The sequence below is a fragment of the Nerophis lumbriciformis genome, linkage group LG31, assembly GCF_033978685.3.
Source record: "Nerophis lumbriciformis linkage group LG31, RoL_Nlum_v2.1, whole genome shotgun sequence".
Classification (NCBI taxonomy): Eukaryota; Metazoa; Chordata; class Actinopteri; order Syngnathiformes; family Syngnathidae; genus Nerophis; species Nerophis lumbriciformis.
The window spans coordinates 5,999,017-6,020,000 of NC_084578.2; the positions used below are offsets into that span (position 1 = coordinate 5,999,017).

Here is a 20,984-nt window from a genome sequence, read left to right on the forward strand (position 1 = left end):
TAAGTGTTATAATGAAGGCAACACATGATGTAAGTGTCTATATTAGCTATATTAGCCTACGATCAAAATTACTTTAAAAGTCTTATATAAGTGTTATAATGAAGGCAACACATGACGTAAGTGTCTATATTAGCTATACTAGCCTACTATCAAAATGACTATAAAAGTCTTATATAAGTGTTATGATGAAGGCAACACATGACGTAAGTGTCTATATTAGTTATATTAGCCTACTATCAAAATGACTTTAAAAGTCTTATATAAGTGTTATAATGAAAGACAACACACGATGTAAGTGTCTGTATTAGCTATATTAGCCTACTATCAAAATGACTTTAAAAACCTTATATAAGTGTTATAATGAAGGCAACACATGATATAAGTGTATATATTAACCTACTATCAAAATGATTTTAAAAGTCTTATATAAGTGTTATAATGAAGGCAACACATGATGTAAGTGTCTATATTAGCTATATTAGCCTACTATCAAAATGACTTTAAAAGTCGTATATAAGTGTTATAATGAAGGCAACACATGATGTAAGTGTCTATATTAGCTATAATAGCCTACTATCAAAATGACTTTAAAAAGTCGTATATAAGTGTTATAATGAAGACAACACATGATCTAAGTGTCTATATTAGCTACATTAGCCTACTATCAAAATGACTATAAAAGTCTTATATAAGTGTTATAATGAAGACAACACATGATGTAAGTGTCTATATTAGCTATATTAGCCTACAATCAAAATGACTGTAAAAGTCTTATATAAGTGTTATAATGTAGACAACATATGATGTAAGTGTCTATATTAGCTATATTAGCCTACTATCAAAATGACTTTAAAAGTCTTATATAAGTGTTATAAAAAAGACAACACATGATGTAAGTGTCTATATTAGCTATATTAGCCTACTATCAAAATGACTTTAAAAGTCTTATATAAGTGTTATGATGAAGGCAACACATGACGTAAGTGTCTATATTAGCTATATTAGCCTACTATCAAAATGACTTTAAAAGTCTTATATAATTTATAATGAAGACAACACATGATGTAAGTGTCTATATTAGATATATTAGCCTACGATCAAAATGACTTTAAAAGTCTTATATAAGTGTTATAATGAAGGCAACACATGACGTAAGTGTCTATATTAGCTATACTAGCCTACTATCAAAATGACTTTAAAAGTCTTATATAAGTGTTATAATGAAGGCAACACATGATGTAAGTGTCTATATTAGTTATATTAGCCTACTATCAAAATGACTTTAAAAGTCTTATATACCGGTAAGTGTTATAAAAAAGACAACACATGATGTAAGTGTCTATATTAGCTATATTAGCCTACTATCAAAATGACTTTAAAAGTCTTATATAAGTGTTATGATGAAGGCAACACATGATGTAAGTGTCTATATTAGCCTACTATCAAAATGACTTTAAAAGTATTATATAAATGTTATAATGAAGGCAACACATGATGTAAGTGTCTATATTAGCTACATTAGCCTACTATCAAAATGACTATAAAAGTCTTATATAAGTGTTATAATGATGACAACACATGATGTAAGTGTCTATATTAGTTATATTAGCCTACTATCAAAATTAATTTAAAAGTCTTGAATGAGTGTATAATGAAAACAACACATGACGTAAGTGTCTATATTAGCTGTAGTAGCCTACTATCAAAATGACTTTAAATGTCTTATATAAGTGTTATAATGAAGACAACACATGATGTAAGTGTATATAATAGTTATATTAGCCTACTATCAAAATTACTTTAAAAATCTTGAATGAGTGTATATTGAAAACAACACATGACGTAAGTGTCTATATTAGTTGTATTAGCCTGCTATCAAAATTACTTTAAAGTCTTATATAAGTGTTATAATAAAGGCAACACGTGATGTAAGTGTCTATATTAGCCTACTATCAAAATGACTATAAAAGTCTTATATAAGTGTTATAATGAAAGACAACACACGATGTAAGTGTCTATATTAGCTATATTAGCCTACGATCAAAATGACTTTAAAAGTCTTATATAAGTGTTATAATGAAGGCAACACATGACGTAAGTGTCTATATTAGCTATATTAGCCTACGATCAAAATGACTTTAAAAGTCTTATATAAGTGTTATAATGAAGCCAACACACGATGCAAGTGTCGATATTAGATATATTAGCCTACTATCAAAATCACTTTAAAAGTCTTATATAAGTGTTATAATGAAGGCAACACACGATGTAAGTGTCTATATTAGTTATATTAGCCTACTATCAAAATGACTATAAAAGTCTTACATTAGTGTTATAATGAAGGCAACACATGATGTACTGTAAGTGTCTATATTAGTTATATTAGCCTACTATCAAAATGACTTTAAAAGTATTATATAAATGTTATAATGAAGGCAACACATGATGTAAGTGTCTATATTAGCTACATTAGCCTACTATCAAAATGACTATAAAAGTCTTATATAAGTGTTATAATGATGACAACACATGATGTAAGTGTCTATATTAGTTATATTAGCCTACTATCAAAATTAATTTAAAAGTCTTGAATGAGTGTATAATGAAAACAACACATGACGTAAGTGTCTATATTAGCTGTAGTAGCCTACTATCAAAATGACTTAAAAAGTCTTATATAAGTGTTATAATGAAGACAACACATGATGTAAGTGTCTATATTAGTAATATTAGCCTACTATCAAAATTAATTTAAAAGTCTTGAATGAGTGTATAATGAAAACAACACATGACGTAAGTGTCTATATTAGTTATATTAGCCTACTATCAAAATGACTTTAAAAGTCTTATATAAGTGTTATAATGAAGACAACACATGATGTAAGTGTCTTTATTAGTTATATTAGCCTACTATCAAAATGACTATAAAAGTCTTATATAAGTGTTATAATGAAGGCAACACATGATGTGTCTATATTAGCTATATTAGCCTACTATCAAAATGACTATAAAAGTCTTATATAAGTGTTATAATGAAGGCAACACATGATGCAAGTGTCTATATTAGCTATATTAGCCTACTATCAAAATAATTTTTACAAACCTCATATAAGTGTTATAATGAAGGCAACACATGATGTAAGTGTCTATATTAGCTATAATAGCCTACTATTAACATGACTTTAAAAGTCGTATATAAGTGTTATAATGAAGCCAACACACGACGTAAGTGTCTATATTAGCTATATTAGCCTACTATCAAAATGACTTTAAAAACCTTGTATAAGTGTTATAATGAAGGCAATACATGATGTAAGTGTCTATATTAGCCTACTATCAAAATGACTTTATAAGTCTTATATAAGTGTTATAATGAAGGCAACACATGATGTAAGTGTCTATATTAGCCTACTATCAAAATGACTTTAAAAGTCTTATATAAGTGTTATAATGAAAGACAACACACAATGTAAGTGTCTGTATTAGCTATATTAGCCTACTATCAAAATGACTATGTATCGCAGGCTGACGCAAATCTTTGATGACAGAAATGTCGAAATGTAATATTTATTCTACACATTTTTACAACTTTGGAAAACATTAGCAAAATGTGAGGGTGAGATAACTCCTGTCTTAGAATGGTCAAAGGTATAGATGTGTGTGTCCAAGTTAAAGGAAACGGCAGGCTGTCTTTTTCTAACGGATTTATTACAATATTTGCTGTGGTCTGGAACAACATGGCACACAAACAGCTATGAGAAATGCAGCCAATATTACAGATACAGATAATGTGTCATGAGACATTATAGACATTATTTATTATTAGCTTGCAGTCATGCACTGACCAAATACCAACAAAGCTCACCTTTGTGCATTCACGCACAGCACAAAAGGTTTGGTGGACAAAATGAGACAAAGAAGGAGTGGCATAAAACGCGTCTTTCTGTGGCAGCGTCGGAGAAAGTTGTACATGTCAACGAGCTACGGTGAGTTCAAGCACCGCCGAAATTAGCAGGACAAAACGCCACTCTCCAAATCCTCTCATCAGTGAAGCATGTTTAATATAAAGAGTGGGATTTCTAACAATTAGGAAGGTTTGTGTCATGTTTGTCCTCCTACAGAATATATATTCAAACCAAAAAGGTATATTTTACAACACCGTCTGTTGTCTGTTACCATGTCAGGAGTGGCCTGTGAGCGGGGGAATGTGGACGTTAGGCTCGCACACCTACCCGGAGATCATCATCACTGGGTAAGTCCCAAGTGTTGCATCACTTCTCAAGATTTCTTTCATGCTGCCTAATGTCCTCCTGAGAGCCAATGTCCTCTGCAGTGGACATTTGTCTTATTGTGTGAACGCTCCAAAGGTTTTCTACACCAAAATTAGTTTTTACCATTTTCCAAAAAATTCCCGCTTTTCCCAAAATTCCAAAATTTGGGGAAATTTCCATTGAAATTATGGGACATTTTTCAAAGTTCCACAATCCCCACATGTTTCACTCGATTCAAACTGTTCCAACTTCAAACTTCAAAAAAATTCCCAAATTTCCCAGAATTCCAGGTTTTCCGGGACATTTTTCCCATTCAAAATGAATTGGCCATTTTTCAAACTTCCACCATTTCCACATTTTTCAACCGTTTCAAACCATTCTACCTTCAACACATTCCACCGTTCTGGAAATGTAAACTACCCTTTTTTCCAAGTTCAAAAAAATTCCAGGATTTTCCATGATTCCTGGTTTTCCAAAGCCCTATTTCCACCCTTTTTTCTGGCGACTACTCCTTCCACATTTTTCAACACATTCCAATCGTTCCACCGTCAAAACATTCCTCTTAATCAGGAAAAAAAAACGAAGTGTTGTTTTTTTAACTGGAAAAAATCAGGATTTTCCCGTAATTCCAGGAATTCCGTAATAGCATTTCTCAATTCAACATGTTACTACTTCAACATTTCTCGACCAATTTGAAAGATTTCAACACCAACCATTTCAACTCATTCAGACCATTCAAGTTGGTTTTTACCATTTTCAAAAAAATTCCCGCTTTTCCCAAAATTCCAAAATTTGGGGAAATTTTCATTGAATTCAATGGGACATTTTTAAAAGTTTCACAGTTCCCATATGTTTCTTCCAATTCAAACTGTTCCAACTTCAAACTTCAAAAAAATTCCCAGATTTCCCAGAATTCCAGGTTTTCCGGGACATTTTTCCCATTCAAAATGAATTGGCCATTTTTCAAACTTCCACCATTTCCACATTTTTCAACCGATTCAAACCATTCCACCTTCAACACATTCCACCGTCCTGGAAATGTATTCTGCCTTTTTTCCAAGTTAAAAAAAATTTCATGATTTTCCATGATTCCTGGTTTTCCAAAGCCCTATTTCCACCCTTTTTTCTGGCGACTACTCCTTCCACATTTTTCAGCACATTTCAACCGTTCCACCATCAAAACATTCCTCTTAATCAGGACAAAAAAACAAAGTGTTTTTTTGAACTGGAAAAATTCCCAGTTTTCCTGTAATTCCAGGTATTCCGTAATAGCATTTCTCAATTCAACATGTTACAACTTCAACATTTCTCGACCAATTTGAAAGATTTCAACACCAACCATTTCAACTCATTCAGACCATTCAAGTTTGTTTTTACCATTTTAAAAAAAATTCCCGCTTTTCCCAAAATTCCAAAATTTGGGAAATTTTCATTGAAATCAATGGGACATTTTTCAAAGTTCCACAATTCCCGCATGTTTCACCCGAATAAAACTGTTCCAACTTCAAACTTCAAAAACATTCCCAGATTTCCCAGAATTCCAGGTTTTCCGGGACATTTTTCCCATTTAAAATGAATTGGCCATTTTTCAAACTTCCACCATTTCCACATTTTTCAACCGTTTCAAACCATTCCACCTTCAACACATTCCACCATCCTGGAAATGTAAACTACCTTTTTTCCAAGTTCAAAAAAATTATAGGATTTTTCCTGGTTTTCCAAAGCCCTATTTCCACCCTTTTTTCTGGCGACTACTCCTTCCACATTTTTCAACACATTCCAACCGTTCCACCATCAAAACATTCCTCTTAATCAGGACAAAAAAACAAAGGGGTTTTTTGAACTGGAAAAATTCCCGGTTTTCCCGAAATTCCAGGTATTCCGTAATACCATTTCTCAATTCAACATGTTACAACTTCAACATTTCTCGACCAATTTGAAAGATTTCAACACCAACCATTTCAACTCATTCAGACAATTCAAGTTTGTTTTTACCATTTTCAAAAAAATTCCCGCTTTTCCCAAAATTCCAAAATTTGGGGAAATTTTCATTGAAATTAATGGGACATTTTTCAAAGTTCCACAATTCCCGCATGTTTCACCCAAATAAAACTGTTCCAACTTCAAACTTCAAAAAAATTCCAAGATTTCCCTGAATTCCAGGTTTTCCGGGACATTTTTCCCATTCAAAATGAATTGGCCATTTTTCAAACTTCCACCATTTCCACATTTTTTAACCGATTCAAACCATTTCACCTTCAACACATTCCACCGTCCTTGAAATGTATACTGCCTTTTTTCCAAGTTAAAAAAAATTCCATGATTTTCCATGATTCCTATTTTTCCAAAGCCCTATTTCCACCCTTTTTTCTGGCGACTACTCCTTCCACATTTTTCAACACATTTCAACCGTTCCACCGTCAAAACATTCCTCTTAATCAGGACAAAAAAACAAAGTGGTTTTTTGAACTGGAAAAATTCCCGGTTTTCCCGAAATTCCAGGAATTCTGTAATGCCATTTCTCAATTCAACATGTTACAACCTTTTTTCCAAGTAAAAAAAAATTCCAGGATTTTCCATGATTCCTGGTTTTCCAAAGCCCTATTTCCACCCTTTTTTCTGGCGACTACTCCTTCCACATTTTTCAACCGTTCCACCGTCAAAACATTCCTCTTAATCAGGAAAAAAAACGAAGTGTTATTTTTTAACTGGAAAAAATCAGGATTTTCCCATAATTCCAGGAATTCCGTAATAGCATTTCTCAATTCAACATGTTACTACTTCAACATTTCTCGACCAATTTGAAAGATTTCAACACCAACCATTTCAACTCATTCAGACCATTCAAGTTTGTTTTTACCATTTCCACAAAAATTCCCGCTTTTCCCAAAATTCCAAAATTTGGGGAAATTTTCATTGAAATCAATGGGACATTCTTCAAAGTTCCACAACTCACACATGTTTCACCCGATTCAAACTGTTCCAACTTCAAACTTCAAAAAAATCCCCAGGTTTCCCAGAATTCCAGGTTTTCCGGGACATTTTTCCCATTCAAAATGAATTGGCCATTTTTCAAACATCCACCATTTCCACATTTTTCAACCGATTCAAACCATTCCACCTTCAACACATTCCACCATTCTGGAAATGTAAACCACTTTTTTTTCAAGTCCCAAAAATTACCAGGATTTTCCATGATTCCTGGTTTTCCAAAGCCCTATTTCCACCTTTTTTTCTTAGCGACTACTCCTCCCGCATTTTTCAAGGCATTTCAACCGTTACACCGTCAAAACATTCCTCTTAATCAGGACAAAAAAACGAAGTGTTTTTTTTTTAACTGGAAAAATTTCCCGTTTTCCCGAAATTCCAGGAATTCCGTAATACCATTTTTCAATTCAACATGTAACGACTTAAACATTTCTCGATCAATTTGAAAAATTTCAACACCAACCATTTCAACTTATTCAGACCATTCAAGTTTTTTTTTTACCATCCATCCCTCTATCCATTTTCTACCGCTTGTCCCTTTTTTGGGGTCGCGGATTTTACCATTTTCAAAAAAATTCCCTCTTTTCCCAAAATTCCCAAATGAATGTGACAAGTTAGGGGAGGTTTTGACAAGGTGGGGCAATTGGTCATGAATAACAACACGTTAATAACACAAAAACGGTAATATACCAAAAATAATACAAATCCTGCTGTAGGAGAACTTGCATTCAGAGGAGGAGCTACACGTCCATGTTTAGATACCAGTTTCATGCATTAATAACACAAACTGTGGATTGTATTAATAACATAAAAACTGTAAAACGTTACTAACATAAACCAGGCCTGAGGGGCTGGATGAGGGGCTGGTTATGGATCATCAAACATTAAATAGATACACACTTTAATAGTTTGACAAAAACATTTTGCAGCACAAATGAATGTGACAAGTTTGAGGAGGTTTTAACAAGGTGGGGCGACTGGTCATGAATAACAACACGTTAATAACACAAAAATGATAATAGACCAAACAAAAATACAAATCTTGCTGTAGGAGCACTTGCATTCAAAGGAGGAGCTACATGTCCATGTTTGGAGACCAGTTTCATGCATTAATATCACCAAATGTGGGTTGCATTAATAACATAAAAACGGTAAAACGTTAATAACATACAGTAAACCAGGCCTGAAAAGCTGGTTATGGATCATAAAACGTTAAATAGATTAAAAAAAACATAATAGTTTGACAAAAACATTTTGCAGCACAAATGAATGTGACAAGTGTGGGGAGGTTTTGACAAGGTGGGGCGACCAAAAAAAAAAAAATGCAAATCCTGCTGTAGGAGCACTTGCATTCAGAGGAGGAGCTACACTTCCATGTTTAGAAACCAGTTTCATGCATTAATAACACAAAATGTGGATAGTATTAATAACATAACACACAACGTTGCAGTAAAAACGGAACAAACAATTGAGACACATTTGGGAAGGTTTTGACAAGATGATGGGCTGGTAATAAAACATTGAATAGATACAAACTTTAATAGTTTGACAAAAACATTTTGCAGCACAAATGAATGTGACAAGTTTGGGGAGGTTTTGACAAGGTGGGGCGACTGGTTATGAAAAACAACACGTTAATACCACAAAAACGGTAATATACCAACAATAATACAAATCCTGCTGTAGGAGCACTTGCATTCAGAGGAGGAGCTACACTTCCATATCAGGTTTATGCATTAATAACACAAAATGTTGTATGTTGTATTAATAACATAACACACAACGTTGCAGTAAAAACGGAGAACAAACAATTGAGACACATTTGGGAAGGTTTTGACAAGATGATGGGCTGGTTATAAAACATTAAATAGATACAAACTTTAATAGTTTGAAAAACACATTTTGCAGCACAATTGAATGTGACAAGTTTGGGGAGGTTTTGACAAGGTGGGGCGACTGGTTATGAATAACAACACCTTTAATAACACAAACGGTAATATACCAAAAATAATACAACTCCAGCTGTAGGAGCACTTGCACTCAGAGGAGGAGCTACACTTCCATGTTTAGATACCAGTTTCACTCATTAATAACACAAAATGCGGATTGTATTAATAACACAACACACAACATTGCAGTAAAAACAGATAAAAAAAACGATTGGGACACATATGGGAAGGTTTTGACAAGATGAGGGGCAGGTTATGGATCATCAAACATTAAATAGATACACACTTTATTAGTTTGACAAAAACATTTTGCAGCACAAATGAATGTGACAAGTTTGAGGAGGTTTTAACAAGGTGGGGCAACTGATCATGAATAACAACACGTTAATAACACAAAAACGGTAACACACCAAAAATAACACAAATCCTGCTGTAGGAGCACTTGCATTCAGAGGAGGAGCTACACTTCCATGTTTAGATACCAGTTTCATGCATTATTAACATAAAATGTGGATTGTATTAATAACATAAAAACTGTAAAACGTTAATAACACTTCACAAACGTGGCAAAAAAGGAATACGACAAGTTTGTAGAGGTATTGACAAGGTAGGCGAGGCTGGTTATGAACAATAAAACGTAAATACACTAAAAATCATTTGGCAGCGCACAACTTGAGAGGTACTACAGCCCCCAGTTTTACACATTGTTGTTGAGTAGTTATCGCTCCTCACTTCATGAATACTCCTCCACTAGATATCCAGTTCTGGCCAGGCTGAGAAATGTGCTGTATCACCAGCAGTGTTCCATGGGAGTGTGCACTTCATCTATAAGAGGTCCTGATGATATTGATTTGCATTTGCAGTTTTGTAGGCTTTTACAATTTTAGATTTGGGAAGTGTGCCAAGGCCAGCATAAAGAGCACAGAGTGGGGCCGTGCTGCGCTCTAAAAGCTTGGCAGAGACGCTAAACCTTTCTGAAGCAAACACGCAAGCTGGTCTTTGCTGCATGACTCTGCAGTCAGATTTGATTCATTTTTTTGCATACTTGGTTCATTTACTGTAAATACCCCGCGTGTTTTGACCCCGACTAGATCAGGACTTTAGTTTCCTTTTGTTATGAGAAGAAAGCGACTATCAACATCGGTCTTCCACCCAGTGAGTTTATGCTTCCACTTTCAGTAACATGGTTTGTAAATACAATTCATTTACAGGCCTCCAATTTTAACTTTTTAAGGCAAGTGTTGCCTTAATGGAGGGCTCATATTTTCAGGCACCAAGACTAACATTATTTTCTTTCCAGGTATATATATATTTATTCATATATTATATTTATTTATTTATATTTATTTATATATATATATATATATATATATATATATATATATATATATATATATATATATATATATATATATATATATATAAATATATATATATATATATATATATATATATATATATATATATACATATATATATAATTTATATATATATATATATATATATATATTATTTATATATATATATATATATATATATATATATATTTATTTATATATTATATTTATTTATATATATATATATATATATATATATATATATATATATATATATATATATATATATATATATATATATATATATATATATATATATATATATAAATAAATAAATATAATATATAAATAAATATATATATATATCTGGAAAGAAAAAAATGTTAGTTTATTTATTTATATATATATATATATATATATATATATATATATATATATATATTTATATATATATATATATATATATATATATATATATATATATATATATATATATATATATATATATATAAATAAATTAATAAATTATTTTCTTTCCAGGTATATATATATTTATTTATATATTATATTTATTTATTTATATGTATATATATATATATATATATATATATATATATATATATATATATATATATATATATATATATATATATATTTCTTTATTTATATATTATATTTCTTTATTTATATGTATATATATATATATATATATATATATATATATATATATATATATATATATATATATATAGTCGAGGTTTCTGTGGTTTATCCGTTACCGTATTTTTTGGACTATAAGTCGCAGTTTTTTTCATAGTTTGGCCGGGCTCCTGTGCGAATTATATATGTTTTTTTCCTTCTTTATTATGCATTATGCGACTTATACTCCGGTGCGACTTATACTCCAAAAAATACAGTATACAGTGCTCAATACCGGGGAAGAGCAGGATATATGTTAGGTCAGGAAAAACACAGAGGCTATATCATCCCTACAAGCCTGTTTCGCACGTTTCCCTGCTCGTTAGGGGATTTTAAAATCAGAGGAAGCCTGCAAAACAGGCTTGTAGGGATGATATAGCCTCTGTGTTTTTTCCTGACCTAACGTATATATATATATATATATATATATATATATATATATATATATATATATATATATATATATATATATATATATATATATATATATATATATATATAAACCTGTTTTTTTTATTCATTATTAATATAAACTTGTCAGCTTCTTTCATGATGCATGTATCTCTATTTTTACATTTTGATAGAGGGAGGTATTTTTTTTTATTATGTATTTATTTTTTTAAGTTGTGTACATTCATATGTAAAGTACGTGTAGATGATGCATCTGGACAGAGCCGTTAAGAGTTTGAGCAGAAATATGTCGTATAGGAATTAACTATACACAGTAAAACGTTGAATGTTTTTTTAAGTGACATGAAAAAAACATTCAATATACAAAACAAAAAAACTTGTATTAACTTTTTGATATTAAAATAAAACACAAAGCAGTTTGGCTAATGAAGATGAAGTCTAATAAACAAGCTTTGTTCTTCTCTTGGTTCAGTGCAACAGTTTGGCCAACAAAAATAAAGAGGAGTGACACCTCTCACATCGAATACACAATCTTCATAGCTTTCGTTCAGTTCGATGAGATGACAAAACATTTTAGCTAGTATTGACGTGATTTGAACACTGATAGAGTTTGCAGTTAAAGGACGAGTCAACATCCCAGTCAGCAAACTAAAGACTTTATAAACAAGTTGCGACACCGTTCACGACACACCACCTGCTGGATGTTTCCTCACCTCATTAACTCTCGGTCACAGAGAATGAAAGCAACATCAAATAGTTTTCTCCTTCGCTGTATACTTTTAGTGTAGGGACAAGTGCGTCTTTCTCCAATATTGTACACACCTGTCTCCATCTAAACACAGCAGTGCGCTCTTAAACGCACGACGGGAAGCGAGGGGAAAATTACGTTAAACCAAGCGCTTGGCTCCGTTTACTCTGAGGGGAAAATCTGAGCAAAGTCCGTGCAGTTAGTCCGCCATGATTATTAAGCCAAACGACGCTAGTCTGCATGCGCCTGACTTCGTGTTGCCTAAAATGCATTAATAAATGACGGGGTTTTGGTCATTTTAAAATTAGACGTATTACTAACCGTCGGGAATTTTCTCGAAAATGATCATTATACCATTTATTGTTACATCCCTTGTCCTTTAACAAGTAAACAGTCAAGGGAGGTCACGGCATGTTCTTGCCGCAAATGTTGGTCCATTTTTTAGGGCATTATGGCAAATGAGAGGGCGGTCGCGGCTTTTGCCGCATTTGCCGTGGTTAAATTCGAACACTGGATTTAAAATAGTGCCTTGATTTTTACATTTTCATTGTTGTGTAATTCAGTGTGTAAAAATGTGCCCATTTTCTGTCCAGACATGCAGACGGGTCCATCAAGTTTTGGGATGCCTCTGCAAGTAAGTCCACTCTCCAGTACAATTTGATGACTTTAGAAACCGTGTATCACATTTTGTTTGTCACAGGTTGGTTCAAACAGTTTTTATCCCAATTTTTTGTCCACCAACAAGGGCTGTCAACGTTAACGCATGTGATTAATAACAAGAAACCATAAATTAATCCAGATTAATCACACTATTTGTTATGACCGCATGTTTACCTGTGCCAATGTTGCGGACAAAAGTAGCAGAGATAAGTTAAACATAGCCTTTGCCTAATGGACAGCCGGCCCATGTAAGCTGCTTAACATCGGTGAAGACAAAGTGCTGCAAAATGTTTTTCATGTAGTCTTCCTTCCTTCCTTTGGTCCACAGGCGCTGACAAAATTAAGCAAAACTTGAAGTTCTTAAGTGGGTCTTTAAAGACAAGTGTACAACAAACATAACCCAAAGGTTTTATCTTCTTATTATATATATATATATATATATATATATATATATATATATATATATATATATATATATATATATATATATATATATATATATATATATATAAAATAAATAAATATACATATATAAACATACATACATACATGTGTATATATATATATATATATATATATATATATATGTATATATATATATATATATATGTATACACATATATATATATATATATATATATATATATATATATATATGTATATATATATGTATATGTATACATATATATACACATATATATATATATATATGTATACATATATATATATATATATACATATATATACATATACATACATACATACATACATATAAATATATATATATACATATACTGTACATATACACACATACATACATATATATATATATATATATATATATATATATATATATATATATATGTATATATATATATATATATATATATATATGCACACACACTTACTTAACCTGCAGTTGGCTTTATGTATATATATATATATATATATATATATATATATATATATATATATATATATATATATATATATATATATACATATACATACATACATACATATAAATATATATATATACATATACTGTACATATACACACATACATATATATATATATATATATATATATGTATGTATATATATATATATATATATATATATATATATATATATATATATATATATATATATACATATATATATATGCACACACACTTACTTAACCTGCAGTTGGCTTTATGTATATATATATATATATATATATATATATATATATATATATATGTATATATATATATATATATATATATATATATATATATATGTATATGTATATATATATAGATATATATAGATATAGATATGTGTATATGTACAGCATATGTATATATATATATATATATATGTATATTTATGTATGTATATATATATATATATATTTATTTATATATATACATGTATGTATGTATGTTTATTTATGTATATATGTATGTATATGTATATATGTGTATGTATATATATATATATATACAGTATATACATGTATATATATGTATATATGTGTGTATATATATATATACATATATACATATATATATATACATATATATATATATATATATATACATATATATATATACAGTATACATACATATATACAGTATATATACATACATATATATATATATATATATATATATATATACATATATATATATATACATATATATATATATATATACATATATATATATATATATATATATACATATATATATATATATATATACAGTATACATACATATATACAGTATATATACATACATATATATATACAGTATACATACATATGTACAGTATATATACATACATATATATATATATATAAATATATATATATATATATATATATATATATATATATATATATATATATATATATATATATATATATATATATATATACACACAGTATATATACATATATACATACTTATCCTGCAGTCGGCTTTCGGCCCTTGATCCAAACAAGTCCAAAAGTTTGGACACCCCCGCTGTAGACCCTAAGTCCCCTGGCTATGTTTGACTAACTGAAAATAAAATATTCACCCAAGGATCATATTTCAAGGTGAAGACATTTGGTGGGGTGGTGTTTTTATGTAAATTGTCAAATCTGTTTGGCTTCTTGAAACACATTTTCTTTTTTTTTGACACAGACGCCTGACAGAAAGTAGTTTTGAAGGTCGGGTCGGCCCTCCAGAGACCTTCAGTCTTTGTAGCCGAGCAAATGAAAAAACATTTTTCCACAAAAATTCTCTTTTAAATAATGTTCCTGGGCTGTCTGCGTGCATCCAACCATTGACTGTCACTCATGTGGATTCTCTTCGGCTTGTAAAATATTATCATTTCCACTTTCAACCCAATCCAGGCTTCATTTTTTTTTATGATTGGGTTTTATTGGTCCCAACCTGTCATTGATGAACACGCCTTAAAACCTTATTATTTAGGAGCACTTCAAACATAATACAATGTGCTAGTACACAGACCAGTTACTAACAATTCTCTAAAACTGAAAAAAAAAAACATTCCATAGCTTTTTAATGCATGCTATATTTTACATTAGTTTGCCTGACATTGATCTTTTTAAGGACTATTTTGAAAACGTAATACTATATTACACTAATTGGACAGAAAGATTGAAAACTACCACATTGCATACACACAGAGAAGGCATACTCTTTGTTTATTATCATTTTAATATTTGTTTTATTATATTAATTGTGTGAATGCTCCAAAACATTCACACATATGATTTTCTACACCAAAATTCATCTATTTATTCAACTTCTTCAACAACTTCTTCTTCTGGTGCGCTCTACCTTCCACATTTTTCACCTGATTCAAACCTTTCCAACTATCTAATAACCATTAAAAAATATATATATGGCTCGATCTACTTCAGACCTGGCAATCAATTTGCTTTTACAGCAGAACCTGAAATGATCTTCCTGGCAAATTTCATACTGCACATGGTTGTTGTGTTTATCTCCAAAAACAAATGTTTTCCCTATCAGTCACGCTGCAGATGTTGTACAAGTTGAAGACCTCCAAGGTGTTTGAAAAGCCCAAGCAGAGCGAGGGTCGTGCATCCGAACTGGTGGATGAAGACCCCTTTGCGGTCCAGATGGTCAGCTGGTGTCCCCAGAGTCGCATCTTTTGTGTGGTCGGGATCTCGGCCCACATCATCCTGTATCGCTTCAGCAAATACGACGCCAACACTCAAATTGTGGTGAGTGGAACATTTCAATAGAAGTCAGGAGTCCATGTTTGACGCAAACATCCGGAGATTAAATGTTTTGTCGGAGCTAAACTTAAGTCGGATGTTGAGTTTATATTTGTATTTTTAATTGAATTTAGAGACTCAGGGCGTCAAAGAAAATGTGGTTATAAATACGTGTAATTGATCCTTTTAAAGTTGGAAGTTGTGTCCAAAACAAGTCTAAAACTGTGTCAGTCGAGATAAGTCTGGAAACTGTTGCGTCGACCAGTTCTTCCTCCCAGGGAACCTAAATTACTGCTCAATCCCAAGTTCTTTCGATGACATATATGCTGAGTAAGAAGGACCATCAAGACAGAATAGGAATATTATCAACTTTTACTGAAATTTCAGGAGATCAGCCCACACTAGAGATGCGCGGTTTGCGGGCACAACCGCGGAGTCCGCGGATTATCCGCGGATCGGGCGGATGAAATTAAAAAAAATTAGATTTTATCCGCGGGTCGGGTCGGGTCGGGTCGGGCGGTTGAAATAAAAAAAAATTAGATTTTAAATAGATTCAGGCGGGTGGCAGTTAAACCAATTCGGAAATATATATACATAGTTAAATGTTGTTACCCACATACGAAAAACGAGCAGGCACCTGCTGCATATGCCACAACAGAAGAAAAAAAAAAAAAGAGATGGACACTTTTACGGAGCGGAGAAGGGACGCCTCGCCGGGGTCCGGGACCGAGGCCCCTTCCCCCGAGAGGGCCCCACCGGGAGCCGTAGCTGAGGCGATCCGCGAGAAGGGCCCGACGCACGTCCAGGGTCACCACCGCGCCCACCGCACCGACACCCCGCCTCGTCCGCCTTCGCCGCGGCCGGCGTCACGCGCAGCAGGTAAGCAGCTTACCTGCCCGCCACCCCCGTGGCCGGGGGCTCGTAACAGGGGTCACTCCGCGCGCTCCGCCCGCGCAGCTTACCTGCCCGCCACCCCTGTTGCCGGGGGCGCGTAACAGGGGTCACTCCGCGCGCAGTGCGCTCACGAAAGGGGTGGGGCTCACCCTGGTTGATATAGACAGCAGGACGGTGGCAATGTAAGTCGGAACCCGCTAAGGAGTGTGTAAGAACCCACTTGCCGAATCAACTAGCCCTGAAAATGGATGGCGCTGGAGCGTCGGGCACATACCCGGCCGTCGCCGGCAGCGAGACGCGCTTGGAGGTGCGCTCAGCGCGGCTCCCATATGATTGCGCACTGGTGTGCGTCTGGGTCGTGACAGCGTGGCACGCGAATGTCTTTGCTGCATTGGATCAGTCTCCTTTCTTTAACAGGCAAAAGCTTTATAACCTCACTAATGCCTTGCATCGTCTATATTAGATATATAACAACGGGCGGGTGCAGGCGGATGCGGTTCTGATCAAATGTTACATCGGGTGGATGGGGGATGGTTGACGACTTTCTGATGCGGTTGCAGATGAAATAATTGCCTATCCGCGCATCTCTAGCCCACACCAATACATTCATATCGGCTACTCGAGTTGATCCGACACTCAAACGGAAGAGCCAACTTCTTGCACAAAAAGAAAGCCCCCACCTCTCCCTCTCGCAACACTGCTAAGGAAGAAGGGGGGGATGTATTCACATTCCAATTGTTAAGACACTAAACGGACCTCAAAGACAAAGAGAAACTGATAGAATATACAAAGGAAAAGTACTAGATATTCTAAACATGGCTATGAATAAAGAAAGAACCCTTAAACATATATGCATTCTCCTCAAAATCTAGGTAGGTATAACGAACAAAATCGCAGATCTGTAGATATATTTAAAAAAAAAAATGATTAGGGAGTTCAGATGTATTACAAAGTTGCTTAAAAGAGGCAAAACTCTATGTATTCATTTTTAGCCTGACCACCCTAATTAAAACAGCACTATTGACAGGAGAGAGAGGGAAAGCATGGTTAGCAGTGATGGGTGCAAGACTTGAAATAGTCTGTAAACCAAAATAGCAGAGGTTTTTATGACCGCATAGACATTTTAAACTTGCTAGCAAACATGGAACGTGAAAATGTATAACAAAGTTGCTCACTGTCCGGAATATACATGACAAGACTAATAATGAGGGGAGAAGGTGGACGGTAATCATTTCCTCTCCTACCCAGGCCCTGGAGGTGCGACTGCAATGCGAGTCGGAGGATGTCATTTCTCCATCGGAGAATGAAAACAACCCCTGCTTCTCAGAGCCCCGGTCAGGCTCCCACTCCCCCCAGCCCCACCAACAACACCCGGCAAGCCCTGGCGGCGGCACACCAGAGGGTGTCAAAGACAGCGCCCTCTGCCTTAAGTAAGATCCCGTTCCGCTGATGATGAATTGTTTCATGAGTTCATTATAACATCTGTTGTTGTGCTAAATGTGCTGAATTCTACAACCATTTATTGATTATACAGTTGAACCTCCATTTACCAACTTAATTGGTTCTCGAACATGGTTTGTAAATCGAAAAGTTTGTATGCCGTACCATACCAACTTCATTCATAGTGAAGCAGAGTTCCCCAGAAGAAACAATGTAAACATGATTATTTGGTTCTAGCCTTGGCAAAAGTCCCTTTTTTCGTAAGAGAATGCAACACTTTGAAGACACTATAAAAAAAATGTGTGTGTGTGTGTGTGTGTGTGTGTGTGTGTGTGTGTGTGTGTGTGTGTGTGTGTGTGTGTGTGTGTGTGTGTGTGTGTGTGTGTGTGTGTGTGTGTGTGTATTATCTATAGATGTGTGTATATATTTATGTATACGTATACATATTTATCTATTTATATTTATATAAATATATATATATGTGTCTATATGTATGTGTGTATGTATGTTTGCATTTTTATGTCTATATATGTATGTATAGCTGTATCTATTTATATGTGTATATATATGTATGTATTTTAATATGTATGCATTTATGTATTTATGTGTATATATGTATTTATATGTGTGTATGTATGTGTATATGTGTGTATGTTTACATGTACATTGTGTATATATATATATATATATATATATATATATATATATATATATATATATATATATATATATATATATATATATATATATATATATATATATCTATATATATATATATATGTATGTATATGTATGTATACGTGTGTGTATATATGTATATCTGCATAGGTATGTATGTGTATATGTATGCATATGTATGTAAAAATGTGTATATATATATGTGAAAATGTGTGTATATATGTATGCATATGCATGTATAGCTTTGCATTTTTGTAAGTATGTATGCATGTGTATATATATCTTAGCATAAATGTATATATTTGCATGTGTATATATGTATGCATGTATTTGTGTATGTATATGTATATATGTGTGTATACGTATATATATATATATATTTTTTATATATATATATATATATATATATACACTGTATATATGTATATGTATATATATACACATATTCATGTATATATGTACACACATATATATATATATATATATATATATATACATATGTATGTATATATATACGTACATACATACATGTAAAACAATGCAATTGTGCATTGTGTAAATGTGTGTGTGTGTATATATATATATATATATATATATATATATATATATTTATATACTGTATATATGCATACATACATACATACATACATACATGTAAAACAATGCATTGCATTATGCGTTGTGTAAATGTAAGCAGCAATATTAATTATGAGTGACTTGAAAATAGTTTGGATAGTTAGTAAACAAAGATGAGGTTGGAGATTTTCAATTTGTGGCTGGAGATTTTCGAATTTCGAATTTCGAATTTTCGAATTGGTGGTTGGAGATTTTCAATTGGTGGCTGAAAATACTGTATTTGCGTATGTGTGTATGTATATGTATATATATGTGTATGTGTATATATATGTATTTGTATATATGTGTGTATATGTATATATATATGTATTTGTATATGTATATGTATACACATATTCATATATATATATATATATATATATATATATATATATATATATATATATATATATATATATATACATATGTATGTATATTTATACATACATACATACATGTAAAACAATGCAGTTGTGCATTGTGTAAATGTGTGTGTGTGTGTGTGTATATATATTTATATATATATATATATATATATATATATATATATATATATATATATATATATATATATATATATATATATATACATGTCTTAATAAGATTATCCAAAAAATAGTGCTCGATACCGTGGTAGAGCGCAATATATGTATGTGTGGGAAAAAAATCACAAGACTACTTCATGAGGGGTTCCCTCAATCATCAGGAGAAAATCTCCTGATGATTGAGGGAACCCCTCATGAAACAGGCCTGTAGAGATGAAGTAGTCTTGTGATTTTTTCCCACACATACATATATATATATATATATATATATATATACATATATACATGTAAAACAATGCATTGCATTATGCGTTGTGTAAATATTAATTATGAGTGACTTGAAAATAGTTTGGATAGATAGTAAACAAAGATGAGGAATGGTTGGAGATTTTCAATTGGTGACTGAAAATACTCTTGAAGTATGTACAGTGGAACCTCGATTCGTGAACCGAAAGGTTTCTATAGTGACGCAAATATCTAAATAAGAAACAATGTAAATATGACA

The 20,984-nt window shown here is 32.3% G+C and overlaps 1 protein-coding gene across 11 annotated transcripts in view; it reads left to right on the plus strand.

Annotated features, from left to right (window-relative positions):
- The window catches only part of stxbp5l (syntaxin binding protein 5L), a 457,116-nt gene that overhangs the window by 305,475 nt on the left and 130,657 nt on the right, over positions 1–20,984 (plus strand). For all 11 annotated transcript variants that reach the window (XM_061926057.1, XM_061926060.1, XM_061926058.1 and 8 more), the window contains 4 exons: positions 4,185–4,252; positions 12,997–13,037; positions 16,099–16,313; positions 18,450–18,631. In XM_061926057.1, the coding sequence (XP_061782041.1) occupies positions 4,185–4,252; positions 12,997–13,037; positions 16,099–16,313; positions 18,450–18,631 (506 nt within the window). The remainder of the gene's footprint in view (positions 1–4,184; positions 4,253–12,996; positions 13,038–16,098; positions 16,314–18,449; positions 18,632–20,984) is intronic.